General features: G+C 53.0%; 1 protein-coding gene across 1 annotated transcript in view; it reads left to right on the top strand.

Moving 5' to 3' along the window:
* The window catches only part of DLG4 (discs large MAGUK scaffold protein 4), a 44120-nt gene extending 24474 nt beyond the window's left edge, over nt 1–19646 (top strand). The window contains exons 3-21 of the mRNA XM_088142074.1: nt 2650–2703; nt 2876–2926; nt 3412–3536; nt 4611–4780; nt 5634–5770; nt 7224–7368; nt 7794–7932; nt 8956–9112; nt 9213–9315; nt 9825–9939; nt 10535–10711; nt 11168–11204; nt 12577–12604; nt 12809–12856; nt 14672–14773; nt 14917–15089; nt 16961–17070; nt 17880–17971; nt 19006–19646. Of these exons, the coding sequence (XP_087998200.1) occupies nt 2650–2703; nt 2876–2926; nt 3412–3536; nt 4611–4780; nt 5634–5770; nt 7224–7368; nt 7794–7932; nt 8956–9112; nt 9213–9315; nt 9825–9939; nt 10535–10711; nt 11168–11204; nt 12577–12604; nt 12809–12856; nt 14672–14773; nt 14917–15089; nt 16961–17070; nt 17880–17971; nt 19006–19112 (2070 nt within the window). The 3' untranslated portion in view covers nt 19113–19646. The remainder of the gene's footprint in view (nt 1–2649; nt 2704–2875; nt 2927–3411; nt 3537–4610; nt 4781–5633; nt 5771–7223; nt 7369–7793; nt 7933–8955; nt 9113–9212; nt 9316–9824; nt 9940–10534; nt 10712–11167; nt 11205–12576; nt 12605–12808; nt 12857–14671; nt 14774–14916; nt 15090–16960; nt 17071–17879; nt 17972–19005) is intronic.
* The last annotated feature ends 8033 nt before the right edge of the window (nt 19647–27679 follow it).

Below are 27679 nucleotides of genomic sequence, written 5' to 3' on the forward strand. Positions count from 1 at the left end.
CTAGGAGAGCTCAGCTGGAGTGTCCCCCTGCCTCTGTCTCGGAAAAGAGAAGGGCTGAGAATGAAAAGGGTTGGGCTGGGGGGGCAGAAGGGGCCCCTGGGGGAAGTTCTGGGGGAAGGGTCCGGGGAGTCGGGCTCCAACGGAAGCAAAGCCAGAAGCCTCAATTCTGGAGGGTTTGGTGGATGAGATGAATGCCTAGGCCAGCCAACCTTGCCTGAGGATGATGGGAGCTGTAGTCATTGCATCTGGATTGGGGCATCAGCATTCCCCGGCCCATCTTATGCAGGCCGCCTCCTCCGGGGGGTGCTTTGTTGCTGTCGGGGGGCAGAGAGACAGCTGGGGGCTCAAACAGTAGAGCAGTGTTTCTCAACCTTGGCAGCTTGAAGATGGGTGGACTTCAACTCCCAGAATTCCCCAGGCAGCCAGGCTGAATTGGCTGGCTGGGGAATTCTGGGAGTTGAAGTCCACCCATCTTCAAGCTGCCAAGGTTGAGAAACACTGCAGTAGAGGGACTGAGACTGAAACATGCCAAGAAGGTTATGAATGGGGGAAAGACAGCTAATGGGAAGGGTCCCCTCTGCTCTGCCCTGGTCCGACCCCCTTGGGGCTCTGGGTCCAGTTTTGGGCACCCCAGTTCCAAGGGGGCAGGGAATAATGGGCAGTTCAGAGGGGAGGGGTCTGGAAACCAAGCCCATGGAAGACCTCTTAAGGGATCTGGGCGTGTTTAGCCGAAAGGTGGATGACAGGTGGAACGGCCCCCACCCCGGACAGGGAGTGGGCTTGTTCTCTGTTGGCCCAGAGGCGGGATTCACACCAAGGGGGTCAAATGACAAGGAGGCCAGAGCTAAGGCAGAGCTCCTTGACCTGTGTGACCGGTCAGGCTGCCTTTTGAAGTGGGGAAGCCTCTTCCGCTGGGGGTCTCCCAGGGGAGGCCGGATGGTAGATCATGCACTCAACTGGGGGTTCGACTGGATGACCTCTGATGCCCCCTTCCAACGTTATCATTCTTTGAAACTGAGCACTCGCCAGAAGGGCAGAACAGGTTGGCAGGGGGAGGAAAGGGGATCTTGGGAAGGCGCCGGGGTGCAAAAGGAGGCGAGGTTCATCCGCTCGCTTGCTAAACCTGGCACCCTCCGGAGGGGGACGGCAACTCCCAGAACGCCCTTCGCTGGGGTGGCCGGGAATTCTGGGAGCTGCCCGTCCACCTCCTTGAAAGCATTGCAGAGGGGAAATGGGCGTCTGAGTGGCGTTGATGGGGGCTTCCTCTCTCTCTTCTCTCCCCCACCCTTGGAAGAGCTTCACTCCAGGCCTTTTCATCATAGCCCTGGCGAAGAGGAATAATAATAATAATAATAATAATAATAATAATAATAATAGGGCTCGATAGGGGGATAAAAGTGCCAAATCCAGCCTAAACAACCAGCTGACCGTGCGACCCACAGTAACACTAATTGTCGGGGGGTCCGGGCCTTGGTGGCCTCCTTGCTGCACAAACGCAGTCACGGTGTGTGGGTCCGTCAAGAGCACCCCTGAGGGCTGCCTTTTTCAGGTGCAAACCTCTGCAACACCAGTCCAGCCTTCGCTGCCTGTGGGAGTGTTGGACTCCAGCGTCCGTCCCCCCAGGTGGGGACGATGGGAGTTGTGGTCCAAACACACCCAAAGGAGGTCAGGGTGGAAGGCTGAGCTGGAGTCCGATATTGCCCCTTCCCCCCGCAGCAGAAGGAGGGAGGGGAGTCATTTTGGCCTAGGTGGGGGTGCGTCCCTTTTACCTAAAATAGCCCCCCCGCCTCTGGTCATTTGCTGCGTCAGGTTAGGAGGGAGGGAGGCTGGTGCAAGCGCTCCTGGCCTGGCGGTCCCCTTCTTTTCCGTCCCCAAAGGGAGATGCTGTTGTCATGGAGTTGCCATGGCTACTGTTGTCAGCGGCCACTGGAGGTGGAAGAATGAGAGGGAGAGAATGCCAGTGGTGGCGGGGGAGAGGTTGGCGGATCGGGAGCCAAACGGGATTTCAATCCACTTAATTGCAGGACAAACAGCTCGGCGCCCGCCATTGCCACCTTCCTCTTGGAGGCACAGTGCCTCCGGATGCCCCAACTTGGTATCCCAACAGATGCACTTGGGGTGCCCCCTTGGCCATCCATCGGTCCCCTGGGCCACTTCATCCTCACTTCCGTCAATCAGGGGAACCAACCTTGCCTAAATATTGGGGGTACCCACGGTCTGAGCCTCCCCCTCGAAACGGGCTTGGGGACCCACAGCCCAACCTTTGGCCGCGTTCATTCCATGTTTTCCCTTTAATGCGGAGACTGGAGGGTCCTGTTTCCATTGTGTGGGATTTACGGCTTCGGCGGAGGGTCTCCCTTCTGCCCCCCGAGAGTCTCGCAGGAGCCCTGCAAGGTGGCTGTGGGCCGATGGCAGGGAAAATGCCGCGCTTAGGATTTGGGGAGAACTGGCTGGGGCACCTCTTGGCCAGGGGAGAAGAGGTCCGGGGTGCCTGCAGGACTTCCACAGGGAAAAAAACTTGGGGTAGGACCCTTTGACCTTGCATGTCCGGGCCCGCGTAAGAGCCTTGCAAGAGTTACGAGATGTTGCCTTGGACCTGGGCAGCCCCATAATTTCACCGCCTCCTCTTTCTCTCTCTTTCTCCTCTAGGCTAACTCCCCACCAGTCATCGTCAACACGGACACTTTAGAAGCACCAGCTTATGTGAGTTTCTGCAGAGCTCGACCGCATGGCCTCCCTGGGCCTCTCTCCCCCTCTCCCCCCCTTGCATGCCCCCTTCTCCGGCCACTTGCCCCAAGGGTCTCCCAGAAGCTCTTGGCTCTTGGGTCGGTAAACCTGCCTCCGCCAACCTCCGCCCTTCCCCTTCTTTCCCCAGGTCAATGGAACGGAAGGCGAGATGGAATACGAAGAGATCACTCTAGAGAGGGTAATTCCGGGGGGCGGGCGGGCAAGGGGGGACTAGCCGTAAGGGATGGGATTGGAGGTGAATCTGTTTAACTGAAGGGGGATGGTTGAAACGAGGAAGGTATTTGGGTCAGTTGATGGCTGGGTTTGGGCCTGGGGAAGGATGTTTCTGGTTCACACAACATGTTAGACCAGTGTTTCTCGACCTTGGCAACTTTAAGATGGGTGGACTTCAACTCCCAGAATTCCCCAGCTGGCTGGGGAATTCTGGGAGTTGAAGTCCACCCATCTTAAAGTTGCCAAGGTCGAGAAACACTGGTCTAGATTAAGCTCAACTAGAATTGAGGCGTTTCCAGTTCCACTTGGACCGTGGGAAACCCACCCTCTCTTCTCATGTCGAGTGAACCAACCATCACGTTAAACCAACTCTGGTTTCCGCAGTGGGACGTGACCTGCGGGCGCGGCAGTCGTATCGGTTAACTTGCATTTAGATTTATTCTCTCCCAGGGCAACTCGGGGCTGGGGTTCAGCATCGCCGGGGGCACCGACAACCCGCACGTGGGTGACGACCCCAGCATCTTCATTACCAAAATCATTCCGGGGGGCGCAGCTGCTCAGGATGGGAGGTTAAGGTGAGCATCGGGTGGGGTGGTGGGCGGTGGGCGGTGGGGGGAGAAGCCTAGCAGAGCTGCCTTCTCTGAACAGCCACCGTCTTCCACTCGGGGATCTGGGGAGCATCTCAACTTGCCTTCTTGGGGGGCACGGGGGGCTTCCCTGAATTGTTTGCCAAACTGGCAGCCGAGCTGATAATGGGAAACAATATTGGATGCACGTAATGCCTTTATTAAGAGAGACGTGCCGGTGGACGTTGTTTTCTGGCTGAGCACTGTTGAAAGGGTCGTTTTTAACCTTTAAGCATCTGCAAAACTGCTGGTCTCAATACGGACCCATCCGGGTCTTTAGATCACCAGGAAAGGCCCCCTTAAGGACCCCCTAATTTTCCAAGGTTTGTTTAGGCCTTCTGCAGTCCAGCTCCCGGGTAGTGGATTCCGGCAGAATTGGGCTCAAATGGTGCAGGAAGAGAAACAGGATCCGCCACTTCCAGCAGGACTTTTCAGTCTGAATGAAGGAATTGTCGATCTTATTTTTATTTTTGGTGGCTTTAATCATTGAAGGGTTGCTGTGGCCTTGACTGACTTCTAGGCAGGGAAAAAAGGGAAGTATTCCATCAAGTTGAGCCTGTGCTCAATACAGCCAATTTTCTACACAACAATACCAAAGTGGGAGGCAGTTTTGACTGCTCGATTTTTAGATTCACCTAGAAACCTGGGATATCCTGGTGGTCCCCCATCCAAGCATTTTCCAAGCCTAACCCTGCTGACCTTTTCTTTCCAAGATCAGCCAAGGCTGGCTAAAGTTGTCACCTGCTGGGTTTGAAAGCCAAGATAGAAATGCTATAAGAAGATAACCCCTAGACTCCCCTCACCCCAACCGGGGTGGCTGAAGGGCTCAGTTGGATCATTCTGGAAGGCAGTGTGGTAAAATAGGTGGTGACTGGGCTGGGCTCTCTACCCATTCCCCTCAAAGAAGTGCCCCCCCCAGGGTAGCCACCGGGTGTGGTCAAAAAAGTCAAAATGGCGGCCACAGCCGGGCAATCAGAGCTCCATCTGGTTTTGATGTGTCTCATCTGATTTCTCCCCGGTCAGAGTGAACGACAGCATCCTTTTCGTGAACGATGTGGATGTACGGGAGGTGACGCACAGCACGGCGGTTGAGGCGCTGAAGGAGGCGGGCTCCATCGTGCGACTCTACGTCATGCGCAGGAAACCGCTGGCGGAGAAAGTGATAGAGATCAAGCTGATCAAAGGCCCTAAAGGTGAGCCCCCCCCCCCCGCCCCAAGACGTCCCAGTGACCTGGGGAAGAAGATGTGCACTTGGAAGGAGCCCAGCTCATGTTCCCCCCTTTGGACGGCGCTGCATCCCGGCTCCCATTTGGGTGAAGCCACGTTCTCCCACGTAGCCAATGTCTGTCTACTTGTGCTCCTGATTAGGGAGAAGAATGCCCTCCGTAGAGAACGGTATTCCCAAGGAAAAAAATCTCCACCCCCCACCCCTAGCAAGAGTAAGCTTCATAAAGAGAACCTCCATGGGCAGGTTTGGTGTACCTTTAAATGCCAGGTGCTGGGAGCAAATGAGAGAAAAGGGCTGTTGAATTCAGGCTGTCTTTTTGGCTATCCCCGGAAGTGTGAGCTCCCCTTTGCTAGAGGCCTTCAAGCCATCCAGATGTGCATGTCAGAGATGCTGAAGTGGATCCTGCCTCGGACGGGGTTGGGCTAGGTGACCTTAGAGGCCATCTTCCAGACCTGTGGACCTTCATCATCCCAGCACAAGCAGTTCTCAAAATTGCTCAAAGGAACTCACCCCTAGGAAAAGGCTTTCTCCAGATCTCTTCGCCTCCTGTCCAGCCCTCTCCCTCCCCTCCTCTAAGTTTCGTATCTCTCACTGGGAAGATGACCTGCTCCTTGGGGAATAAAGCAGCAGGTCATTTTTCCACCCCTAAAAATGCCACCACCACCGATCCAAAGGTGTCTCCTGGGGGAGGGGTCAAAGAGGCCAAGATGGCAGCCACAACTGTGTCAACACATGTGGGAAAGGGGTGGGGCTTTTTTACTCCCCCACTCCCCCCAGCCATCCCTGTACTGATTTTCTTCCCTGTTCTTTCTCCATAGGGCTGGGCTTCAGCATTGCGGGTGGGGTGGGCAACCAGCACATTCCTGGTGACAACAGCATCTACGTCACCAAGATCATTGAGGGCGGGGCAGCCCACAAGGACGGGCGGCTGCAGATCGGGGACAAAATCCTGGCGGTAAGAACGGGGGTGGGGGAGTTGCCTTGCAAGAACTTAACTCCCCAAAAGTCAAATCCAGAGATCACCAAAGGAATAGATAATTTCAGTCCAGACCAACAATGGTTGACAGAATAGGCATCGGGCAGAAGCAGTGATGATGCAACCCAACTCAACCCAACCCAACCCAACTCAACTCAACCCAGCTCAACCTAATTTAACCCAACCCAACTCATCAATTGGTGCATTGAAGTCATGCTACGTGGGATGTCGCTGGCTGCCTTCTTCCTGTGGGCACTCCTAGGCGTAGGTTGGGGGAAATCTACAACTTTCCACAAGAGGGGAGCCTCCAGGGAGTTGGATTACATCTCCCATCATCTCAGAATTGTAATCTGCCCATTAAGGCTTTGAGGGTGGGCAGAAGCTGCATACAGAAATGTCAGCTTCTTTGTTTTTCTTCTAGGAAAGTGTCTGTTTCCCCATCTGAAGTTAGTTAATGGCCCCAGTTGGGGTCCTCCCTCCCCTGAGGTGAATCCTGGATTAGCCTAGTCCAGGAAGACTCCTTACAATCAGGGGCATTTTCTTGGAGGAAAGAGTGTATGAAGTTCCCACCTTGGCCTCTTCCAAAAGCCCTTCAAGCAGTCAAGAATAGCATCATTTTCTTGCTAGCAAAATATTGATAAGAGGGGTGTCTGAGGTGGAGGTAAATAAAGTCAAGATGGCAGTTGTGACTGCGCCATCAAAGCCTTGCCCTGTTTTTACACATGCTGAAGATTTAAAAAGGGTGAGGCTTTGATGGGCAGTCACAGGCCCCATCCTTTGCCACATGCTCTGAGTTGGGCAGCTGTTATAAATGCTTTAATTAATAATTAAATTGGGATTTTTTTGACCGTGCCCCCAACATAGGTACCTTAGTGGGTACAATCTCTAAAGCCAAGTCCATATTTTGACCAGTCTTGAGGCTAGTAGAGGGGAATGAATAGAGAATGTTTTTCTGGACGGGGCTGGCATGAAATGGTGGGACACATCATCTCTCGAAACTCCTCCTTCGTCTTTCTGCCATCCTCTGCTGCCTTTTCTCTTTCCCCAGGCGGCAGGGAAGTGGCCGATACATCTCCCTTGAGGCCCAAGCACCCCTCTCGCAGCAGATTAAAATGAGGCTGCAGGAACAAAACGTCCCTCCCTGCTTTACGCTCCACGGGGAAACAGACAGGGTGGCCATGGAGCAGGCTCGTTTTCTGGGTTCACACAGTACATTGAAATGTAAACCAGCTTAACCGGGGGGATTCAGGAAACATGTTAAGATGAGGGACAAAGTCCCAACCCCAGCCGAGAACAATATCCAGATAAGCTAAGCAGATACTCGGTTTGCAACTAGTCAGGATGAACATGGATTGGGTGAGATGCTGGATGTCTTCTCCCCGGGCAACGGGTGAGTCCGTCGACCAACAGCCCCGTCTTCCCCTTCTTGCAGGTAAACAACGTGAGTCTGGAGGACGTGATGCACGAAGACGCCGTGGCAGCTCTGAAGAACACGTTTGACGTTGTGTACCTGAAGGTGGCCAAGCCCACCACCCTCGACCTGAACGACTCCTACGCCCCCCCTGACCTCACTTCCTGTGAGTGGCTTCCCGCCCCTTCCTCCTGCCGCTGCCCATTCCCCATCTCCTAGAGAGCTCGTAATGGAGGTATCTGTGGGCAGCTGTGGGTCTGGGGATGGCCGTGTGCGAGACCCATCGGAACTCATGATGCTTGCAGAGAAGTGGGTTTTTCTTTATCCCTGACTGCCAGGGACATTAAAGACACTGTTTTTAACGAAAGGGGAGCCTCGTTCATTTTTTTTAAGACACTTTATTGCCCCGCCCAATACATTTCTTAGCACTTCATTTGCAAATTTTGAACTCAAGCTCTCTGTCTGTGCAAAATGCCATCTCCCTTCTTTACATGGGCTTTCTTTCCTTTTGCCTTTCGCGTATTCATTTGGCAGAGTGGCTGGGCGTCGGGTGGCATGTACATTTAATAAGTTGTTATTATTTATTATTAGCTTACTCCCATCACCTGGACAACGAAATTGGCCATCAGAGTTACCTGGGTACAGACTACCCGCAAGCCATGACCCCCACCTCTCCTCGAAGATACTCCCCCATCCCGAAAGAACTGATGGGGGAGGAGGATATTCCCAGGTGAGTGCTGGCTCCGCCTCCTGGGGGTCTGGATCCCCTCCCACCGCAGAGCCTTGGCAGAGCGGTTCGCTGACCGTGGTGCTGAATTCACACCCACATTCAGCACCAAGGCCAGCGGATGCCTCTGCTCAGCGTGGCCTCAGGATCTCCTTAATTTATTCCTCCGATTTATATCCCAGCTTTATTTTGTACAGCTCAAGGCAGCATACATAATGCCCCCTCGTCCTGTTTCCCCCACCACCAAACCCTGTGAGGTGGGCTGGGCTGAGACAGAGTGACAGTTCATACCTAAGGGAGGACTAGAACTCACAGTTGCCTGGTTTCTAGTCCAGCACCTTCACCGGGACATCAAGCTGTCTCAGTTTTCCTACTTTCCTTATTTTTAAAACGTAAGCCTCCCTGTGTTGCTTGGAGTCAGGCAGCCTCTAAATTGTGATAAATACTTCTGAGAGTTGGAGGGGCACGCACCGAAAATGTTTAGAAGGGAGGGCCAATGCGGTCCCAAGCTCCCAGTTTTCCCTCCCGCCGTCCTTTGGGGCTGATGATGGCTTGGCGCTCAGTTGTGGGCACCGCACTTCAAAAACACTGACAAACCGGAGTGAGTTCAGAGGAGGGCTACCAAGATGGCGAGTGGCCCGGACCCCAGTCTCGCCGAGGAAGACGTAAAGGATGTGGGTGTGTTTAGTCTGCAAAAGAGACTGAGAGGAGGTCTGAGAACGGTCTTTAACTATCTGAAGGGCTGTCACCCAGAGGAGGGAGTGGGTTCACTCTCTGCTGCTGTGCAGGGCAGGACCAGAACCTACAAGGAAGGAATCAGGCTAGACATTAGGAGGAGGAGAGGCTGGAGGGTCACCTATCAGAGATGTTCTGCTGCAGCACTTTTCAAACTTGGCAACTTTAAGATGGCTGGACTTCAACTCCCAGAGTTCTCCAGCCAGCAAGGGAGCAGGGGGCTGGACTGCATGACCAGTAAGGATCCTTCCAGCTCTCTATTTCTCCCATTCCTGTCCCTTGTCTCTTCAGGGAACCGCGCCGCATTGTGATCCACCGTGGCTCTACAGGGCTGGGTTTCAACATTGTCGGGGGTGAAGACGGCGAGGGCATTTTTATCTCCTTCATCCTGGCTGGAGGACCAGCTGACCTCAGCGGGGAGCTCCGGAAAGGGGACCAGATCCTCTCCGTAAGACACTCCCTCCCAATTCCTGCTTCCTCCAGGGGCCAGCTGGGGCCTGACCTCAAGTTAACCCAGAATGATGGCTCTCACCGACCTCCTTTGACAGGTCAATGGCGTGGATCTCAGGAACGCAACTCATGAACAGGCTGCCATTGCCCTGAAAAACGCCGGGCAGACGGTCACCATCATTGCCCAGTACAAGCCAGATGGTGAGTGCTTGGGGGTGGGGAGGCACACGCAACGTGCATGAGTGTCCATGGGAGGGGGGAGGGTGAAAATGAAACCCTCAATCGGGGAAGATAGCTTCCGACTCTGCCTCCATCCAGCCGAGGGCTATTGGAGCAAACGACAGGGGAGAATTTGGAGGGGAATATTGGAGGGGAAGGGGCTGCAAACTGCAAAGGGCCAACCTTATCCAGATGCGGAGAAGGCTGAGCCCTGTGGTTCAAGGAGGTGGCCCTGGTAGATGAGCAAGACAGCGCCTGTGTCTTCCCGAGGGTGAGGTCTCAACCACAGTAGACCAGGCTACCTATGAAGGTGCTGGCTCCTCCATCTCTGGAGGTTTTGAAGAAGAGGAACCTCTCAAGGATAGTTTAATCGGTTTTCCTGCACGATGAGGCAGTGGATGACCCGTGGTGTGCCCTCCAACTCTACAGCTCCGTGATTCTATGAGCCCAGCGGCATCAACCCCCTGTTCCTCTGATCCTCCCTCTTGCAGAGTACAGCCGCTTTGAGGCCAAGATCCATGATCTCCGGGAACAACTGATGAACAGCAGTTTGGGTTCAGGGACCGCGTCGCTCCGGAGTAACCCCAAGAGAGGCTTCTACATCCGGTGAGACCTTGGATTAGCGCCCCCTTCCCCAAGCCCCAGGGGGTCAGAAAAGTCACCATGGTGGCCGTGATGGTATTTTTTCACCGATACCGCGTGAGCTTTGCTGCTGGTCATCCATCCAAGGGTTAACCCGGCCCAACCCGGATTAGGTTTTTGAGGTCGGCAAAGATTGGATGGGCGCTGCTGAGACAAGGGGAGAGATGTGGGGAGACGAGAAGACCTGTCTACTAGACAGTGATGAATCCTGAGAACCATCTTCCTGTTCCCCAACCTGGCATCTCTAGAAATGAGAGAAGAATGCAGATGTTCCCCCATCACCACCCAGATACTATATTTTCATTTTAGGTTTCAAAGATTCTGAATCTGAATTGTGAATTGTTCCCTTAATTTGAACATCCCCAATCCGGTGTCTTCCAGATGTGTTAGCCTTCAGTTCCCATGGCAGGGATTATGGGCGCTGAAGTCCAACACTTCTGGGAGGCTGCTGTTTGTCACGCCCCACTAATTAAGGGAAGGGGAGGATTTTAGGCAGAACTTAGCTCAGTCCATGATACCTCGGCCTTCTCCCCTACACGCCCCCCTCCCCACCAATCAGGGCTCTCTTCGACTACGACAAGACCAAGGATTGTGGGTTCTTAAGCCAAGCTCTGAGCTTCCATTTCGGGGACGTCCTCCACGTGATTGACGCTTCTGACGAGGAATGGTGGCAAGCCCGGCGGGTCCACCCGGATGGGGACAGTGACGAGATCGGCTTTATTCCCAGCAAGCGGCGGTAAGGGAAGGGGCTTTGGGTGGGTGGTGGGGACGTATCTCCTGTTACTTCCAAAAGAGGGGCCCAGGCCACATTAAAATGTGTCCGGCTGTGTGAGCTTGGCATGCCGAATTGCCCAGTCTTGGGAAATGCCTGCAGCCTTCCTTGGTTGTGCGAAAACACCAAATTCTTGCATGAGGACGTGCAAAACCCCTGCCAGATTTTAGTGATTTGGGTGCTCCTTAAATTGATATGGTAAATAATGTAAATCAATTTCATGAAACCGTGTGGAGTCTTGCAAGACGTTGACATTCTTAGTTGCGAGATGCAGTGCTCTTGTGCCATTTGGGGTGGTTCTTGATTTGGTGGGGCGGGGGGCGTCCTTGGGCAGTTGGAGAAGATACCGGGCTTTGGCAATTGGTGGAGGGGCTGAGAAGAAAGGCACGGGGTGATGCTCCTCCTCTCTGCCTTCTGCAGGGTCGAGCGACGGGAGTGGACGCGGTTAAAAGCAAAGGTGAGTCGCATCCCTGCCCTTGAGTGGCCAGAAAAGGCCGGAGTTAAGGATCCAGACAGAATGGGGGGGGGCATTTGCCAAGAGCTCTAAGCTGACAGATGATTTGGAATGATGGAGCAGCAACTAATCTGGAGTCTGGCCACACCGTTTCTGGCTACAGGTAGTTCTCGACTTACGACCATTTGTTCAGTGATGGTTCGAAGTTACGTTATGAAGTCATGTGATTGTGATCTGGGAGCTTGGCAACCAGCTTGCACTTACAACTGGTTGCAGCACCCTGCGATCGTGTGATCGCCATTTGTGACCTTCCCTGCTGGCTTCCCCAAAAAGTCAATGGGGAAGCTGGCAGGGAAGGTCAGAAGTCACTGGGGTAAATCTCCCCCACCCACGTGCCCTCCCCCAGCCCCTCTATGCTCACGCTGCACCAGCCACTTGCACACTCCCACACATCCACGCCACACCTCCCTTGCATCCTTGCGTAGCCCGCACACCCTCCCTGAGCCTTGCTGCACCTCCCCACCCCTCGCGCACCCCCGTGTACCCTCCCCCACTCGGCAGCAGGCACTTACCTGGCTGCTGGCCTGCTTGCAAGCCACCTGGGACTTGCAACTTTCTGCCGGCTTCCCCACTAATTTTGGTTGTGGAGCCAGAGGAAGTTGTGAGGAGGTCCTCACCTAACGACTGCCGCAATTCTGTTAAGGACAGCAGGTTCCCTCTTTGCTTTACGACCTCACTGCTTAGCAACAGAAATTCTGGTCCCAATTGCTGTCGTAACTCGAGGACTACCTGTTACACATTTTATTCATTTGTTGGCTTGCTGGCTGGGGAATTCTGGGAGTCGAGGTCCACATGTCCTAAAGGTGCCACGGTTGGGAAAGGCACCTCTGAGCCAGCGATGGCCATTCCCTGCCCTCCGACCTCTGCTAGGTAGTTTCGTTGGGTGACCTCAAAAGAACAGGTGTGCCCGGAGAGAGACCCGCTCTGCGTTTTGCCCTGAAGGGCGTTTCCCCCCGGATTTCTTCTGCAGCTTGGAAACCTCTTTCTTATGAGAACCCAAACGTTACATGTAACGGCTGTCCCAAGCAGCTGTCCCCATCCTCCAGAGGTGTGTGTCCCGCTGGGCGGAAGGATGGGGTTTGTCATTAGGCCACATCTGGAGGACCTCTGGGGGCGGGACCAGCCGCCCCATTTTGTCCTGCCCCTGTTCCTGCGTTTGGCCGTCCTTCAGCAGCAGGAAACCCCTCCAGCCTCAACCGACGGGGGCCCAGCTCCGCGGCAGAAGCGCGCAGGCTTCTTTGTGTGTGCGTTCCCGTCGCTTTCTCTCTGCTCCTTCTCTCACCCTCTTCCTCACTTCTCTTCCTTCCCTCTCCAGGATCGGGTGCCCGGATCAGGCTGTCAAGGTGGGTGCCTGTCTCAGCTCCCGTCAGTGCTCCTGTCCCGCGTTTGGCAGTCCCCCGTCTTCCGCCCCCTTCCCTCCCTGCTTGCAGCCAGTCGTTTCCGCTCCCCGCCCTGCTCCTCCGACCCCCGCCTAGTGCGAGCCTTGGCGCCCGGGGCGCGTCCTGCCAAGAAGGAAGGTGACCGGGCCCCCTTCTTTTCCTCTCCAGGTCGAGAAGACGCTGTCTTGAGCTACGAAACTGTTGTGCAGATGGAAGGTGAAAACCCCGTTTCTGGCTCCTTTGCTTTCTCCCCGCCGCCCCGCGCTTGGGCTTCTGTTCAGAACATTAGTATCCCGTCTTCCAGTAAAAAGGCAGCGGGCAGGACGGTTGTTTAAAATCCCAGAAAGACAGAGATGGGTCAGAAGGCTGGAAGCGAAAAGAGGAAAAAAAAAAAAAGAGGCAATCGGAGTATCAGCAGTTCAGGAAGCCCAAGGTAGAAATGATGTGTAGGGAGTCCTCGCTTAACGCCCACTTGTTTAGCTACTGTTCGAAGTTACAACAGCGCTGAAAAAAGCTACTTACGACCAGTCCTCGCACTTACATCTGTCATAGCACCCCTGTGGTCATGTGATCACAATCCAGGCACTTGGCAACCAGCTCACACTTATGACAATTGCAGCATCCTGGGGTCACACGATCATCATTTGCAACCTTCCTAGCCGGCTTCCAGCAAGCAAAATCAATGGGGAACCACATGATTCACTTAATGACTGTGATGATTCGCTTAACGACTGCCATAAAATCAGGTGCAGTCACATGATGCCTCGCTTAAGAACCGCCCCACTTAACAACAAATTTTCTGGTCCCTATTGTGGTCGTTAAGTGAAGACTACCTGTAAGGTGTAGAAATGAGAAGGAAGAACCACCCCTGTGCAAGGCAGTTGAAAGGCTTCCCCAAGCTGGCTGGGAGTGATGGGGGATGTAGTCCAACACCTCTGAAGGGCACCTGATTGGAGCAGGCTGCATTGCGGAGAAGGGTTGGTTTCTTTCCCTGGCCAAACCCTCTGCCTATCCGCCTCTCCCCCCTTGTCCCTGGTGACACCCCAGGAGTTGCCTCCTTCCACCCGCTCTTTCCGCCTCCCTCAACCCCAGGAGCAGCAGGCAAACCGGTTTGGCTTTCTCCTTCGATATCACACAAGCTGAAAAGATGCAAAGTAGCCAAACAGAAGCTGTGAAGCCGGTTTAAAATATCTGGGGAAACATCCTGGATTTGCTCTACCCAGATTTCAGCATCAGCCCCATTCTGCGCTGCTTCACTAATTCACGCTCTTCCAATTCAGAAACCTGCCTCTTCAGGCCTTTTGCACACCCGGGTCATTCGCAGGTGACAGCTGCCACCTTCAATTTTTGGACCCCCCCCCCCCGCTGGACATCCGGCACAGCCCCTTGTCCTCCGCGTCTTACTATGCCCACTTTCAAATACACGCAACTGGACCATCCCCGCGCCCGCTCCCTTCGCAGGAGGACAGCCCCCTCGATACCTGAAGATGCCGCCCGTCTCCCCTCTGCAGGCGACTCCTACCCGGGTCCTCTCCCTGTTCCTCACAGCCCTTGCTTCCCAGATCCCCTCCTCCCATCTTGATAGCCCTTGCTCCAGTTTGCCCCCGTCCCTGCAGACTGCAGCGCACCAGAACTGGGCACTGAATGCCGAAAGGGCAGTTACTTTCTGGGACTGGGACTCGGTGCTCCTGCTAGTAGACCAAGCAGCTTCGGGCTTTTTTGCAGCAGCATCGCACTTCTGGCTCCCCACTCTACCTCTCACCTCCACGGAGTATTGCTACAACAAGGAGTTCAGGGGGGAGACCGTGACCTCCCCGTCTTGTCGGAGTCTAGCTCCACCCAGCAGTGGTTGTGTGTGGGGTAACTCCAACCCCCATCGTTCTCCGCTTGCACCTGCACCCACCATTTGGTGAAGTGCAAAAAGTCTCAGGTGCTCAAAGGTTTCAGCGTCCCTGTTTGGATTTTGCCTCTCCCCTTTCAGGTGACCGACGGCCTCCGCCTCCATTTTAACTGCTCTGCCTTTCGTTCTAGTTCATTACGCCCGCCCCATCATTATTTTGGGCCCCACCAAGGACCGGGTCAACGATGACCTCCTCTCCGAATTTCCAGACAAATTTGGTTCTTGCGTCCCACGTGAGTCGACCGCTGAGAGATGCCCCCTTGCCCTCTTACTGGGGAAGCGGGTCTGGGGTCGCCCAGGAGCTGCTCCCGCGGGCAGAGACCGCCTCCAGCCCGCCCCGGCAGTGACAGACATTCTCCCTTCCTGGCCTCTGCAGACACCACGCGGCCGAAGCGGGAGTATGAAGTGGACGGCCGAGATTACCACTTTGTGGCTTCGCGGGAGAAGATGGAGAAGGACATTCAAAGCCACAAATTCATTGAGGCTGGACAGTACAACAGCCACCTTTACGGGACGAGCGTCCAGTCCGTACGGGAGGTGGCCGAACAGGTATGTGGTGGGACTGGGAGGCGCGCAAGCGGGGGTGTCTGCAGGGCGCACGTAAAAATAGGACGGGGCTTTGACCACGTGGCTGTGGCTCCCATATTTTTACCCCATCCCTGCAGCACCCCTGCAAGGAAGAGAATTTGCAGGGGCTGGTTCACACAGCTCCTTAGCCGAGTCAGCAGCAACAGGAACAGCTGCATTTGCACCAAAGGTGATTTCCCAAAGATGACCTGGGAGTAAGATACATAATATTTCAGTACAGGTAGTCCTCACTTAACGACCATTCATTTAGCAACTATTCGAAGTTACAACAGACCTGAACAAAGGGACTTACAACTGGTCCTCACACTTACAACTGTCACAGCAACCCCACAGTCACGTGATCACAATCGAGGCGCTTGGCAACCAACTCACACTTAATGACAATTGCAGCATCCCATGGTCACGTGATCGCCATTTGCAACCTTCCCTGCCGGCTTTCGGCAAGCAAAATCAATGGGGAACAGCATGATTTGCTTAACGACCATGGTGATTTGCTTAACAACCACTACAAAAAAGGTCGTAAAATCGTGTGCATCTTGCTTAATAACTGTCCCACTTAACAACAAATTTTCTGGTCCCTATTGTGGTTGTTAAGCAAGGACTACTGGTAACCAGGACAACGCAGTACAGGTAGTCCTTGCTTAACGATGGTAACTGGGACTGGAAACTCCCATCGCTAAGCGACCCAGTCATAAAGCCCGATATCACGTGACTGCACTGACTTACAACGGCAGTTGTGGCAGTCCCAGTTGCCATTGTTAGGCAAATTCCACGCAGTGTCACATGGTCACCATTTGTGACCTCCTGCCAGCTTCCCCACTGACTTTCTTGTTAGAAGCCAGCAGGGAAGGTCGCAAATGGCGTTCATGTGACCACGGGATAATGTGACCGTTGTAATTGCATGCTGGTCACCAGGCACCCAAATTGCGATCACGTGACCATGGGGATGCTGAGACGGCCACAACTACGAGGACCCATTGTAAGTCTCCTCATTTAGCACCTTCATAACTTTGAATAGTCACTGAGTGAGTGGTTGTTAAACAAGGACTATCTGTAAAATATATCGGTTGGGTTCCCCCAACGCCCCTCACCAAGTTGGGGAGTATTTCCCCAGCCTGCTAAGCTTGGCCGGTGCGATTGGCTCAGTTGGTTGTAGGAGCCCAACTGATCTGATCAACTAATTGACTGAGTTTTGGGAGGCTCCCTTGTCCCCTTGGTTGGCGTGTGCCTAGAATGGGTCTTTCGTGCCTTGCCTTGGGAGACTACGACAGTCCTCCCTTGTTATCCATACAACGGCCTTGTGAGGTAGGCTAGTTTAGAGAGCCCACGGAATGGGGTTGCAGGCAGGAGGAAGAGCAGCAGTCAGACAAGCGCGGCTCGAGTCCTTTCCAAGAAATTAATCTGAGGAAACGTCTCAGGCCCCTCCCTAGTTTAGAGGAAGATAAAGTGAGCCGGGTGGGTGGGAAGGAGCACATTCAGACGTGCAAGATTCTGTCGCTGCAGCTGTCCGTCCCAATAAAATGGCATTGGTTTCTTAGTCTGGCCTACCTTGTAGGGCTGACAGCTAGGCGGAGAGAGAGAGAGAGAGAGAGAGAGAGCGCTTCCCTAGTCCAGGCGGGCTTCGGCAGGGCCCCACCGGTCGTAACCCGTCATCTGACGCCCAGTTCCAGGCCCCCACCGGCTGAGAGCGGAGTGGCCGTGCAGGCAACGGACAGCCGTGCTTTGAGGGAGCAAGGGGGGGCGTCCCCAGGCAGACCCCTGCGCGTGTGCACAGGCGCGCCCTCCGGGGGGTGCTGACCCCATCTCTCTCTCTCTCTCTCTCCCCCCACCAGGGCAAGCACTGCATTTTGGACGTTTCAGCCAACGCCGTCCGGAGGCTGCAAGCGGCTCAGCTTCACCCCATCGCCATTTTCATTCGGCCGCGCTCCCTCGAGAATGTTTTGTGAGTAGCCCGGCTGCCCGTGTGTGGTGCTCAGGGTTTGGGGCGGGAGCAAGCGGGGGGCGCCGGGGGCTGCAGCCGAGCAAAGGGGACGGTTTTGTTGTTCTTGTGCGCTGCTGGGGCCTGACGGGGACGAGATGAGAGGAAAACACCTTCAAAGGGCAGAGGACGAAGCTGTGGCATTCACGGCCACGAGGCCGGGGAAGCCAGCAGCCTCCGTGGCTCTACGCTTAGAGGCTAGGTGGACATTTGGCAGACAGGGTAAATGGAGCCCCCATGTTTAGGGGCAGTCTTCCTCCACACGCAAAGCGCTAAGCACCGGGAGCAAGCATTGCATCTCTGCAGCAGGCGGGGTCCGCGAGCGGCTCTTTGGGTTTTCTTTGGTCGCTCCGGAAGAGACTTACGTCCGTTAAGAGAACAGCCCCTCGAGTTACGACCAGCTCCAGCACAGCAACTCGCTAAACTGGCAATCCTTGTCCTCACATTCCAGCCTTCTCCAACCCAAGGTCTGCAGGTGCGCTGGACTACCCTTCCCATCATTCACAACCAGCCCAGCCACTAGTCGTAGTCCAACACACCTGGAGCTTCCATATTTAGGACCGGTCCACCCCTCCGGTCGGCGTCCCTTTCCCGCATTCGGTGCTGAGAAGCCGCAGAACGTTGGACGAGGGAGGAGGAGGGAGAACCCCAGTGGGGTTATCTGCACACGTGCAGAGAGCCAGGGTGGACGTGAACGAGGGGACGGGGCAGGTCCTCGGGGCTTCGTGGGTGTATCAGCCTTTGACGTCCTGGTCCTCTGTTTGTGGTCCCAGAGAAATTAACAAGCGGATAACGGAGGAGCAGGCGCGGAAGGCCTTCGACAGAGCTACGAAACTGGAGCAAGAGTTTACAGAATGCTTTTCGGGTAAGCCCCCCACCCAGAGAACTGCCTCTGTTTCAAAGAAGAGAGCAGCTTTGTTGCCCAGGACGGTTTTCACAAAACTTTTTCTTTTAATAACGTCAAGTTTCTAGTCCATATGCACGTATCTAGTCCACAAACCTACGTGGAGATGCGGTCAAAGTGAGTGCGCTTGTGCCTTGGGCATCGCTCTCGGAGGTTGCACGGAGCTGAGAGCAACATTTCCTTCTATACAGAAACGTAGGCTCTGTTCTGGCTGGCTGGCCTCGGAGCATGTGCAAAGAAGGCCTTTGAGCATGTGCAGACTTTCTTTGTTCGGAAGCGGACAGCCGCTAGAGTGCCCAGCCTCCTTGTCGCTGTAAGGAGCGGCACGTCTCTCTTTTCAGCTTGACGTATGCCGTGAACACGTGGCTCCTCCGAAGCCGCAGCTACTCAGATTACGTCTGTAATATCAGCTTCAGTGTTCCTGTTGGAGGCCAAGCTGAGAGAAACTTGCTTTTCGTATCGGTTGCTTTTATAGCGGTTTGAATGCATAAAATTCTGTTGAGGATACAGTAGGCGAGATTTAAATGTGATAGAGCAGAGCCTCTCAATTTGCCCGCTTGAAGATGTCGGGACTTCAGCTCCCAGAATTCCCAGATGTCTGGACTTTAACTCCCAGAATTCGTGGCTGACTGGGGAATTCTGGGAGTTGAAGTCCACACATCTCCAAGCAGCCAAGGTGGAGAAACACTGCAGAAGGATATTGTTGATGTCCGATAATAGGGATCTCAATCTTTGGCATCCAGGGCCGGGAGTAAAGATGCTGTAGGAGAAGAAGCACTCTGTGCGTGATCGGAGGCACCCTCTGGGAAGGGAACGGAAGGGCTGGACGTGGGGAGCAACGATCGGTGTCGGGGCGATTTGCGCGAATCCTGATTGACCAAATGTGGGCAGTTTCGGCCCGGCCTTCCCTCCCCAGCCGAGAGCCCCCGCCTTCAGGGCCAGGAGGGCCCCCTTGCCCAGCCCAGGGCCCTTAGCCTCTCTTCTCTCCCCCCCAGCCATCGTAGAAGGAGAGAGCTTCGAGGAGGTCTACCACAAGATCAAGAGGATCGTGGAGGAGCTGTCTGGTCCCTACATCTGGATCCCGGCTCGCGAGAGACTTTAGGGGCGATGAACTGAATTTTCCGGGAAGGGATCCTGAATTCTGCCAACCACCCACCAACTCTGCAACCACGATGACGACGCCGGAGCCGCCTCGGGAGCAGAGGAGCGCCCTGCCTTTGCCACCTCGAACTTAGCTGTTGGCTACTCTTTGGGGTGGGGGGGGACGCCTTGAGATACACCCTTCTTTGAGTTTCTTCTTCTCTTCTTTAGTACCGGGGGGGGTCCTTTTCTCTTCTTGCCAACCTCGCGTTGCAGTGCCCCCCAACGTTTTCTTTCTGCGGCCCAAAAGAGGGGCTTTTCCCCCATCCCCAACAGCGCTAGCACTTGCATGCGGTCATTTGGGGGGCAGGTGGCGGTGTTGGGGGACAAAAGGGGGGGCTGGTCCTTAGATTCTGATCCCTTTTATTCTACAGGCAGAAAGCAAGGTAGGAATTGGAAGGAAGGAAGGAAGGAAGGAAGGAAGGAAGGAAGGAAGGAAGGAAGGAAGGAAGGAAGGAAGGAAGGAAGGAAGGAAGGAAGGAAGGAAGGAAGGAAGGAAGGAAGGAAGGAAGGAAGGAAGGAAGGAAGGAAGGAAGGAAGGAAGGAAGGAAGGAAGGAAGGAAGGAATTTTCATTTTCTTTTTTTTTTCCCTACAAGCAGAAGCCGCTTTTAATCCACTTCTGTCTTCGATAGAATCAGTCGAGTGATAGAAAGTGGAAGAAGAGTTTGGCAAGACTTTTGATTCTTTGATCATCTTCTTTAGAGCAGAGGAAGGATGAGATCGGGAGTGTAGTGAGAGAAGGACGAGCCTGCAAAGGGTGGGTCAAAATCACCACCCTCCATTTTGCTTTTTAAAATACCTGTTTTTCCCCTGGAAAGGAAGATTTTAGCTTTCCTTCTTTCCCTCCGTGAGTTTGACTGAAGAATAATTGTCAGTTAAAACAGCGCTTCTCAACCTCGGCAACTTTAAGATGGGTGGACTTCAACTCCCAGCATGCCCCAGCCAGCATGGCTGGCTGGGGCATGCTGGGAGTTGCAGTCCACCCATCTTAAAGTTGCCGAGGTTGAGAAACACTGAGTTAAAACAAGGACTGGAGGAAAATAATTTGTGCTTGTGCAGAATAGCCAAGTGACTTTGGAATTTCTTACATTCATATATATGTGAAATAAATGTCACATATATATATATATGAAAAAATGCTTTTTTTCAGTTGCATTTTTCTTCTTTTGATTCTTCTTATTTATTTCCTCTTGAGTGTGTGAGGAGTCACCTGTGGCTTCAAGAATGAGCAAAAAAAGGGGGAACTGCAGCAATCTCTATTTTTCTTTCCGTGCAAGGGAGGGGAGGAGGAGGAGGAGATGAGAAAGAGAGCGAAAGAAGATAAAAAAATTTTTTTTTTTTTCTATGTCCTGTGATTATTTTTGCGGTCCTATCAAGTATTTTGGTGCGGCTGTGCGTGGTGTACGAAAAAAAATATATAAAGGAGAACAGTTTTAACGGGCGGGAAATTTTAATTTCCAGAAGGAATGGATTGATGATGATGATTTTTTGTACATAAAAGAAAAACAGAGAAAGTGGGGGAAGAGGATGGGTTAGATAAATTTGTCCGCCCCCCCGCCCCCACACTGCTTTGGCAGTCCCCTGCAAGACACAAAATTCAATACCTCTTAACGGGTCGTGGCCGGGGGTGGGGGGGTGGGGGGGCGGTAAAAGTTGTGAATTACCGAAGGACAGGAGGGAGAGTTGCTTTTTCAGTGGGGAAATCACCCGCTTGGCTGCTGGGACGTTGTGCCTTGCGGGTTCCGCCTGCCCTGACGGGGTTGACGCAACTGATGCTCTCCAGAAAGGGAACCAAGTTGCTAGTCCTCAGCATGGTAGGCATCAAAGACTCGGAGGCAGGGGAGAAAGCGAACATTTCCAAACTGCCTGGCCCTGCCCTCTGAGGCAGAGAGGCTTCCAGGTGGCAGAGCAGACGAGCCCCGTCCCCGCCGCTGACGCCCCCTGCCCCGGCGGGTAGACCAGGCCCCCGTTTTTCCCCCCCAAACACCTTCATATAGTTGTTTCTTTTACATGTCCAGGTGAGAGAGCCAACATTAGAAGCTCGCCTGGAAAAGGGAAGAGAGAGGCGGGCAGAAGAAAGGGGGGTTCTGAGCACAACAGAGCGGCAGCTTGGGGTGGCATAAATGGCTTTGGGTGCCCCCCCCCGGTGGCCAATGCCAGGCTGAGAAGGCAGTGGCCTGGGAGGAACCATTGTCCATGGAAAGGCGGGGAGGGGGGAGTATATAGGTATATATGTATAGAGAGAGAAAGATTTATTTATTACCCCGGGGAGGACCTGCAAACTTGGGCCCTCCTGGAGAAGCTGCTTCTGGCCCCAGAGGCTCAAGGCTGGGCAGGGTTTGGGGGGAGCTAGAGGGGGTCTCAGCCCTGCCCCCTGCCCCCCCCATGCTCAGCACTCCAGAGGTGGCTGCCATCCTGCTGACTGACTTGTCAAGGGCTTTCTACCCAGGGACAGGATCCCTGTGCCCCCCCCCCGCCGCCAACACGGAAGGAGTTGGCCAGGCGCAAAGGGTCGCTCCCCTTTCCAAAATGCCAAAAAGAACTAGCTGGGGTGGTTTCTTGCGGGGGGGGCACTGAGGATCGGCAGGGGTGGGGGGGCGGGGCTGGGCTGGGGGGAGATATAAGAGAGTATTTTGCATAGAAATATTATCGCCTTCGGCAATGAATAATTAAAAATCAATGAAAACCCACAGGCGTGTCCAGCAGCGTGATTTCTTTTGGGGGGGGGACTGCACTGGTGGGACTGCCCCCTCCCTGAGCACTTTGGCTTTTAAAAAGTCTTTTTTGAAATATACAGAAAGAGAAAACGACAAAAAGTGATCTGTCTGCTTGAATTAGCTTAAACCAATGTTTCTCAACCTTGGGGACTTTAAGATGTGTGGACTTCAACTCCCAGAATTCCCCAGCCAGCCATGCTGGCTGGGGAATTCTGGGAGTTGAAGTCCACACATCTTAAAGTCCCCAAGGTTGAGAAACACTGCTTTAAACGTATTAACAGGAGAATCCCTCAAAATACTTACATTGATCTTGAAGGATTTTTACAACAAATGTTTTTCGCCCATCATCTCCCTGGAAATTTTAACCATATTAATTTGGGATTAGCAGTTTGAAATTGTTACACCTACCAATATTTTTTCCTTGGGAAAATCATTCCAAGGTGTTCAAAAGAATTCAGGCACTGAGGAAAAGCCTCCTCCCCCCTCCCAAATTTCCATAGAAGCATCACTTTTTGGTACGTGCATTTCCTATACAAATATATGAGAGATTTCCATGTACTGAGTAACCTGGTAGTTCATCACGCCGTTGTATCCAGGGGATCCAATATCAAATGAAATAGGAGATAAAGGACAGCCTTTATGAGGTTCAGAAGACCTCTTGATAGGGGAAGAATCCCATTTCTAATAACCGTGGCCAAAGGATTAGAGGAGCCCTTTTTAATCCGATTAATTAACAAGAGAAAATCGATGACGGCTCCAAAGTTTTCCACTGGGCCATATCAAAGGCCTTTTCTGCAGCCCACGAAACCAGCAGTAACAATTCCTTTTTTTTTTTTTAACGTTTATCTCTTAGCTTTCTATCTCATTATCTGAGGTTCGTCATGCTTCCACTGGATGGTGCAGGATACCGTCAAAAGTTTACATGCCATGGTTACTGTCCAAATGCCGGCATTGACTTTGAATAAGGAAGTTGGACAATTCAGAAGGACTTCTACCAGCTTTCAAAAGCAGTTATATAAGCCCCACGAAGAGGAAGTTGGATTTCCTTCTTCAAAAGCATCGCAATGAGGAATACGGGCACAAAAGCTATTAACGCTCTATCGTTCAGTAAGAACTAAGGATTTTTCCTGTTGTCATATCTTGAATAGTATCTATTCATGAAAAGGTGCAGCTAGATAACCAGCTTGGTCATGCAAGTCGCCCTCGTTTAGTGACCACAATGGGGACCGGCCTCTCAGTCGTTAAACAAAGCAGTGGCAAAGTGGAACCACGACTGCCCAAGATCCGACTTCAGCTTTCCTTTGCTTTACAGACCTGTGAAGGTCAACAGTGCGAGGATTGGTCGTAAAGTTACTTTTTCATCACTGTCGTAACTGCAAATGGTCGCTAAATGAGGCAGTCGCTAAACAAGAACGACCTGTATATAATCTTTAGAAGAGATCTATTACTGAAAAAAACTCAGTGCGGTTTGACCCACGGGCATTTTAATGCTGCGTGTTTGGAAAAGGGACTCCTGCCCCCTCCCCAGCAAATGCTGCCTGTCGCACTGGACGCTGCTCAAGGCCAAGGCGTTCTGCACCCAGAGAGGACTTCCAGAAGCCCTGCCAGGGGGGGACACATGTGGAAAGGTGTTCCTCCTCCTTCTATGCCTCCCTTGGATGTGCCATCACTGCACTTTTTAAAAATAAGTTTTGTTCCACAGTGGAAAAAAAGCAATGTCCTGCCTTTGTTTTTTTATAGAGTAAAAGGGAAGGAAGAGGGAAGCTATCAATCCACATTTCCAGTGAACTAAAGAGACAAGAACAGCCCTGCTGTGTTAGTCCAGCTTCTTCTGGGACCATTTGTGGTTCTCGCGCAGACGTGGGGCAAGAACGTGGGTGGTTTAAGTCTTTTCTGCCTTGAATCTCTTATACATCCTTGGATTCATTGGGGGAATAAAGGCAAGATAGTGGTGGTGATTGCACCAGCACCATTTTGACTTTTTTGACCCTCCCTGGACCCTTCTGCCTTTCAGCTATGCTCATTAACAGCCAGCTGACGGGCGATTGAAGGATCACAGCATCGAAGTTCAAATCTTTCTGCCAACATTTCTCAACCTTGGCCCCTTGAAGACGTGGGGACTTCGACTCCCAGAATTCCCCAGCCAGCCATGATGAACCCCCTATCATGCCAAGTGAGGGTCTTCGCGCACTCTCTCCAAGCCATTAAAAAAATTGCTATCCAGCTGTGGTCGATAACAGAGCAGAAGGGAGAAAGTACTGCCCCATAATCATATTATTCATTTTAGTTGCATCCGACTAACAGAATCACAATTGTATTAATTGTCCTCAGTTATCTAAATCAGCTTTTCCACTGAATCCAGTTTCCTTTTTACCCCGACCACTTCTCTGTCTCCTGCCCCACTTCACTTTTGGGAGAGCGATTCCCACCCACCCCCCGCACCTTCCTGCCAGCCTTTTGCTCAAAGACAAAACTCTACCGGTTGCGTGCCTCTGTGTGTGTGTGTGGGGGGGGGGGGCTCTTACAGTTTTGCAGACCCCATCCCCACTGGCACTTTCCCTCCATGGCTTAGTGAGATTTGCAAGGAGGTGGGCTGGGAGGGGCGTTCCTCAAATGGACGGAGCCCCCCAGGACACCCCCAGTTGAGTTCACGGCCCATCAGTGAATCTTTGCACCCCACCAGCAACTCTCTGCAGATTGCAAGAGGGGGCTGACGAGACCGGGGGGGGGGCGAGGGGAAATCAGCCCTGTTTCCAGAGTATTCAAGCGGTTCTGAGTCATGGCCTCCCCCCCCCCCGCCTGCGTACTTGAGAAGGTGGATGTTTGGCTTCGTTTTCAGAGACCTTCCACCATTTCCTCTTTCGGAGGCCAGTGTGGCTTTGCGGTGAAATTCTGCGGCCACGTTTCCCTGATATCGCTTTACGGAGCTTGGGGTCCCATCTGGCCGATGAATTTTAGAGCCAACGGGGTTGTGGGGGTCTCCTTTGGAAGGGAGGGACACGGTGCGGGTGGGCAAGCTGGGCAGGGCCTCTCGTGCATGGCATTGGGGCTCAGTCTTCCGCTGGGGGGAAGAACAAACTTGGAGACTTGAAGATGGGTGGACTTCAACTCCCAGAACTCCCCATTCTATTTCACCAGTGTGGCTGCCATATTGACTTTTTTGACCACACCCTGCAGACACTCTTGCTTCCTGAACGCATCATTCAGGTTTGGTGACCACAGTGCTGAAGTGAATTGCCATTACCTTCTTCCCCTGTCTTTTTTTCAACCTCCCAGCCCTGGGATTTCTGGGGGTGTCTCAATCAAGGCCCAATCCTGCTTAGCTTTTGGGGGGGCCTAGTTTATGCGGGGAATCAAAGTCCCTCCATCCTACAACATCGACTCCCTGGTGTTATTTTCCCTGATGATGATCAAATCAAATCAAATCAAATCACCCAATTAGCAATGCATTTATTCGTTACAAATTATATTCCACTTTTCATCATGTCTGAAATCTCAGAGCAGTCTGCAGCAAAACAGTCACAAGTAAAATGAAATCCGTCCCTTCCAAAAGAAAACATGAACTTCATTTCAGCAACTATAAGGGTAGGTAGTTCATAACTGCAGAACCTTTGGGCCGCCAAATAAGTCTTCAACTGATAGTAAAAACACTCCGCGTTTAATTTCAGTGGGGATTGTTCCGCATTAAAGGCCCCTAAGGTTGGCTAGTTGTAACCTTGATGGGTTTTTTTCCCCCTGTGCAAATCCAACCTGTTTCTTCAACTGCTCGGTGCGTTGTACCAATGCAGAAGGGGGTTAATTCCGGTTGGGTTGCGTTAACCCAGCCAAACAGCAACTTACACGTGGGCCTGGAATGCCCCTTCTCCCCCATCTTCTGGATGGGACCGTATCGTGCCCGCCTGCCCAGGTCTCTCCGTTCCGAGGGTTTGCTTTCATCTTCCAAAGGCAGGTGGGCCTCCCGTTCTGGCCTGGAGGCTTTTGACGTGAGCAGAGAGACGCGGCGTGATGCTCCTGGCACCTTGTAAGCCTCTCCCCAGGCTTCGGCGGCTCTCGTCCTCCTGTGCCCGGCGTTCCCTTCTGGAAAGGGCAACGACGTGTGGGTGGGGGTTCACTCGCAGCCGGAATGGTAAACTGGAGAGAAGCCAGCCCCGCGTCTCAGACTAGGAGGGACATTGGAAAGATGCGAGCTTTGGGCAGGTGGAGAAGGAAAAGGAGACGGGACGGCTGCCCTGAATTCGAAAAGCTGGCATGCCGACCACGGGGCCCGCCTGTTCTCGGCTGCCACATGAGTAGAGCCAGTGGGCGACCGCGACAAGGAAGCTTTTTGGGACACGGGTAGAAGAAGCTGGTTGCCCCTGGAACTACCCGCTTGGAAAGCCCCAGAGGGGGGCTCCTTCTGTTGGGGGGTACGTCAAGGCTGGGCAGAGGCGTTAATGTTGCTGCGGCCTCTTAAACATCCATTTTTGGGGCCTGACTTCTTTGCAGGGATCGCACAGCCCCAAAGGTCTGACCGATGCCGAGAGAATGGGACCGGGCGACCTTCCGAGGAGCTCCGAGCTCTGAAGCTCGTTGAGTTCGGGACGGGCTGCTCTAACTGCCCCAGCGCGACTTGCTCTGAAAGGCTTTTGGCTGAAGAAGAGGCTCAGCGCTCCCATACAGGAGAAGTCAATAAGTTGTGAGTTGGCAAAAATATCCGTTTCAGAGCAACGGCGGGAAACTGCGGAGCAAATCTCCAGAAGACCAGGGGGAAGTGAAACCCTGCAGGATGGTTGCTCAGGAAAGAGAGTTCATGCTTCACAAAACCATGATAGGAAAGCCCCAGGAGTCGGCTTTTGCCATTTCTCTGGTACACAAGTTCCCCTTCTCCTCCATTTCCTTCTTCAGCATTTTATAGCTGATTGTGTGATTGTCTAATTTGCTAAACTAAAGATGGCTTTTCTTTGTGTTGGGCAATTCTTTTTCTTCACCGTTGGATTATGCCAGATACCCCCTTGGGGAAACTATCCAAGACTCTAAGTGGGTCCTTTCTGGGCAAAGTATCCAAAGCCCATGGTGCCCAGCAAGATCCCAGGCCAGGGAAATATTCTCCTGTTCTTCCCTGTGCTGCACCATCTAAGTTGCTGTTCCCCACATCAGCCTCCACACCCAGGAAGAACAGTGTTGCATTTATTGCTCTATTTGTATTTGCAAATGGCTTCGAGCAGCTCGCCCGAAAGTCAATCCTTAGCTGACAAAGGCCATTCAGAAGAGTCTGCTCTTAACGCCCTCCCTGAGGACCCCACATTGTCCAGGGGAATCTTCCTTTCCAGTTTAGTAGTTTAGCAGTTGAAGTCCACACTTCTTAAAGTTGCCAAGGTTGAGAAACACTGCATTAGAAAGACAGTTAAAGTGATTCTGCCCTGACTCTCTTTGGCCTAAGAGGAAGGGAAGGGAAAACATGGTCAGCCTTTCAAGACTGATGTAGGCCAGAAGACAGGCTCCAAAAGATTAACTGGAACTCTGCTGGTATAGACCCTGTTAACAGAATCCTGCAGAATTAAATACACTCACACCGACGGTGCTCCTCTGTTAGCTGAAAACGCAAAGGAGCTGCAAGCTCTGGGAATGACAGTCAAGGAGCGAGTGGAAAAAAGGGGACTCCATTTAAAGAGGAAGAAGAACCACCAGCATTAGTACAGCCACCAGCCTTGGAACTGAGAATGAAAAAATCAAAGCGGTGGAGAACTTCTGCCTTTCGGGACTGACTATCAGCAGTAGAGGAAGCAGCAGTCAAGACATGTCGTAGAGCAACCACGAAGGCTTCGGAAAAAG

This window comes from Python bivittatus, unplaced genomic scaffold (genome assembly GCF_059951505.1).
Source record: "Python bivittatus isolate LINGU-HERP-01145 unplaced genomic scaffold, Pbiv_v1 ctg000370_np1212, whole genome shotgun sequence".
NCBI lineage: Eukaryota > Metazoa > Chordata > Lepidosauria > Squamata > Pythonidae > Python > Python bivittatus.